The sequence below is a fragment of the Echinops telfairi genome, unplaced genomic scaffold (genome assembly GCF_000313985.2).
Source record: "Echinops telfairi isolate 266 unplaced genomic scaffold, ASM31398v2 ScPeMD7_5;HRSCAF=22, whole genome shotgun sequence".
In the NCBI taxonomy this organism is placed as follows: Eukaryota; Metazoa; Chordata; class Mammalia; order Afrosoricida; family Tenrecidae; genus Echinops; species Echinops telfairi.
This window is the reverse complement of record NW_022103901.1, coordinates 30219793-30221696: the sequence shown is the minus strand read 5'-3', so window position 1 is coordinate 30221696 and position 1904 is coordinate 30219793. Positions and strand designations below refer to the sequence as shown.

Here is a 1904-nt window from a genome sequence, read left to right as displayed (position 1 = left end):
GATGGATGGATGGATGGATGGATTGTATTAAGAGCTGTATGAGTCCCTGATAAAATGATTGGGGAAAAACAAGATTGACAGCCTCAGAAACCCACAGGGATAGCTCTAGTCTACTCTACAGGCTCGCTGTGAGTCAGAATCGACTGGGTGGCAGTAGTATTAGCTTTGCTATGATGCTGGCTTGATGGAGTGGGTTGGGACCAAAAATAACCCAAAGTCATTGACATCGAGTCAATGCCAACTCATAGTGACCCTGTAGCTAGCTGCTCCTGTGATTTTCCGAAACTCGAACTCTTTTTGGGAGTAGAAAGCCCCATCTTTCTCCCGGAGCAGCAGATGGTTTTGAACTGCTGACCCTGCAGCTAGCACCATATGTAACCACCACACCACCAGGGCTCAGCTCCCAGGATTTCTCAGAGGCCCATCATAAACACTCCTTAAAGGATGGATTCATTACGATAGCATCATCCATCGAGCGGCGGATGGGTTTGAACCACCGACCTTGGGGTTAACAGCCCAACCCTGGATCCCTTGCCTGTTCCTGGGCTGCAGCCACAGCGGGAGGCCGCTCGAGGCTGCCCCTAGTGGTCGTGGGCGGTATCTCAGCTGCGCGCTCCGCGCTGGCTCAGGTGCGCGGACACAGCCGCTCTGCAAGGTGCGCGGACACAGGCGCTCTGCAAGGTGCGCGGGAGGACGCCTGTTCGCGCTGAAGGGAGGCCGGTTATTTTGTGCACTGAGCCCAGCGCCTGGGGCGCAGGGCATCCAGCTTGGGGATCCCTTTGTGTGTAGGCCTTACTCCCTCCTTCTGTGTCTCTAGTTTGCAGCGTGGGCCCTGCGCTCGTGTTTCCAAACGTCTCCACCGAGAACGCAGTCTTCCTCCTCCCTGGCTTCCGAACGGGCCTGCGGGCCCTATCCGTCTGCAGCTGGGTCCGCACTGCCCACGGTCGCCTGGGCACCCTGCTCTCCTACGCCACCGAGGAGAATGACAACAAATTGGTGCTTCACGGCCGGGACTCGCTGGCCCCCGGCTCTGTCCACTTTGTGATCGGAGACCCCGCCTTCCGGGAGCTGCCGCTGCAGACGCTGCTGGACGGCCAGTGGCACCACCTGTGTGTGATCTGGACAGCCGCTCAGGGCCGCCATTGGCTCTACGTGGACCGCAGGCTGGTGGCCACTGGCTCCCGCTTCAGGGAGGGCTATGAGATCCCGCCTGGAGGGTCCCTGGTGCTGGGTCAGGAGCAAGATATTGTCGGGGGTGGGTTTGACAGCGCGGAGGCCTTTGTGGGGAGCCTGGCTGGTCTGGCCATCTGGGGCAGGGTGCTAGCCCCCGGGGAGGTCTCAAGCCTGGCCACCGGGAGGGCGGTCCCCCCAGGTCCCCTCTTGACGCTGGCCAATGCCACCTCTGTAGGCGGATTTGTTCAGAGAGTGAACTGCACCTGCCTGCAGTCATGTCCCTGAGGCCACGTGGTCACCTATTCACCTATGGCAGGAGCCGTCCTCTGCCTCGCCCTGCTACTACCCCTGTCCCCTGCGCTTTCTGCAAAGAGCACCCCATCCTGGCCATGCGCACCTGCTCTGCAGAGTAGATTGGCCAGTTTGGAGAACTCCAGAAGCTGCTTGGCCTACACTAGCTGGATGGGAAAATACCGCTTTGGGGGACTGTTGTCCCAACATCTCTCCAAACCTCCAGTCACCCTTTTCCAGGAGCCTGGGGATTCCCTCGGGATCAGCCCTGTGTCCCTGAGCTGGCCATCTGAGGCCACCAACATCCCTGGAATAAAGAACACCTTGCCTCGGGTCAACAGGGCAGCCTGGGGCTTTTGACCAAAGAGCCACCTACTTATAATCAAAATGAAGAGAGGAGGGGCACATCCCTCCGAACATCATGATTGAGGATAATTTAC

General features: G+C 58.7%; 1 protein-coding gene across 1 annotated transcript in view; it reads left to right on the top strand.

Annotated features, from left to right (window-relative positions):
• PTX4 (pentraxin 4) overlaps positions 1-1884 on the top strand; it is a 7290-nt gene extending 5406 nt beyond the window's left edge. Inside the window, exon 3 of the mRNA XM_045286026.1 lies at positions 818-1884. Within this exon, the coding sequence (XP_045141961.1) occupies positions 818-1458 (641 nt within the window). The 3' untranslated portion in view covers positions 1459-1884. The remainder of the gene's footprint in view (positions 1-817) is intronic.
• The last annotated feature ends 20 nt before the right edge of the window (positions 1885-1904 follow it).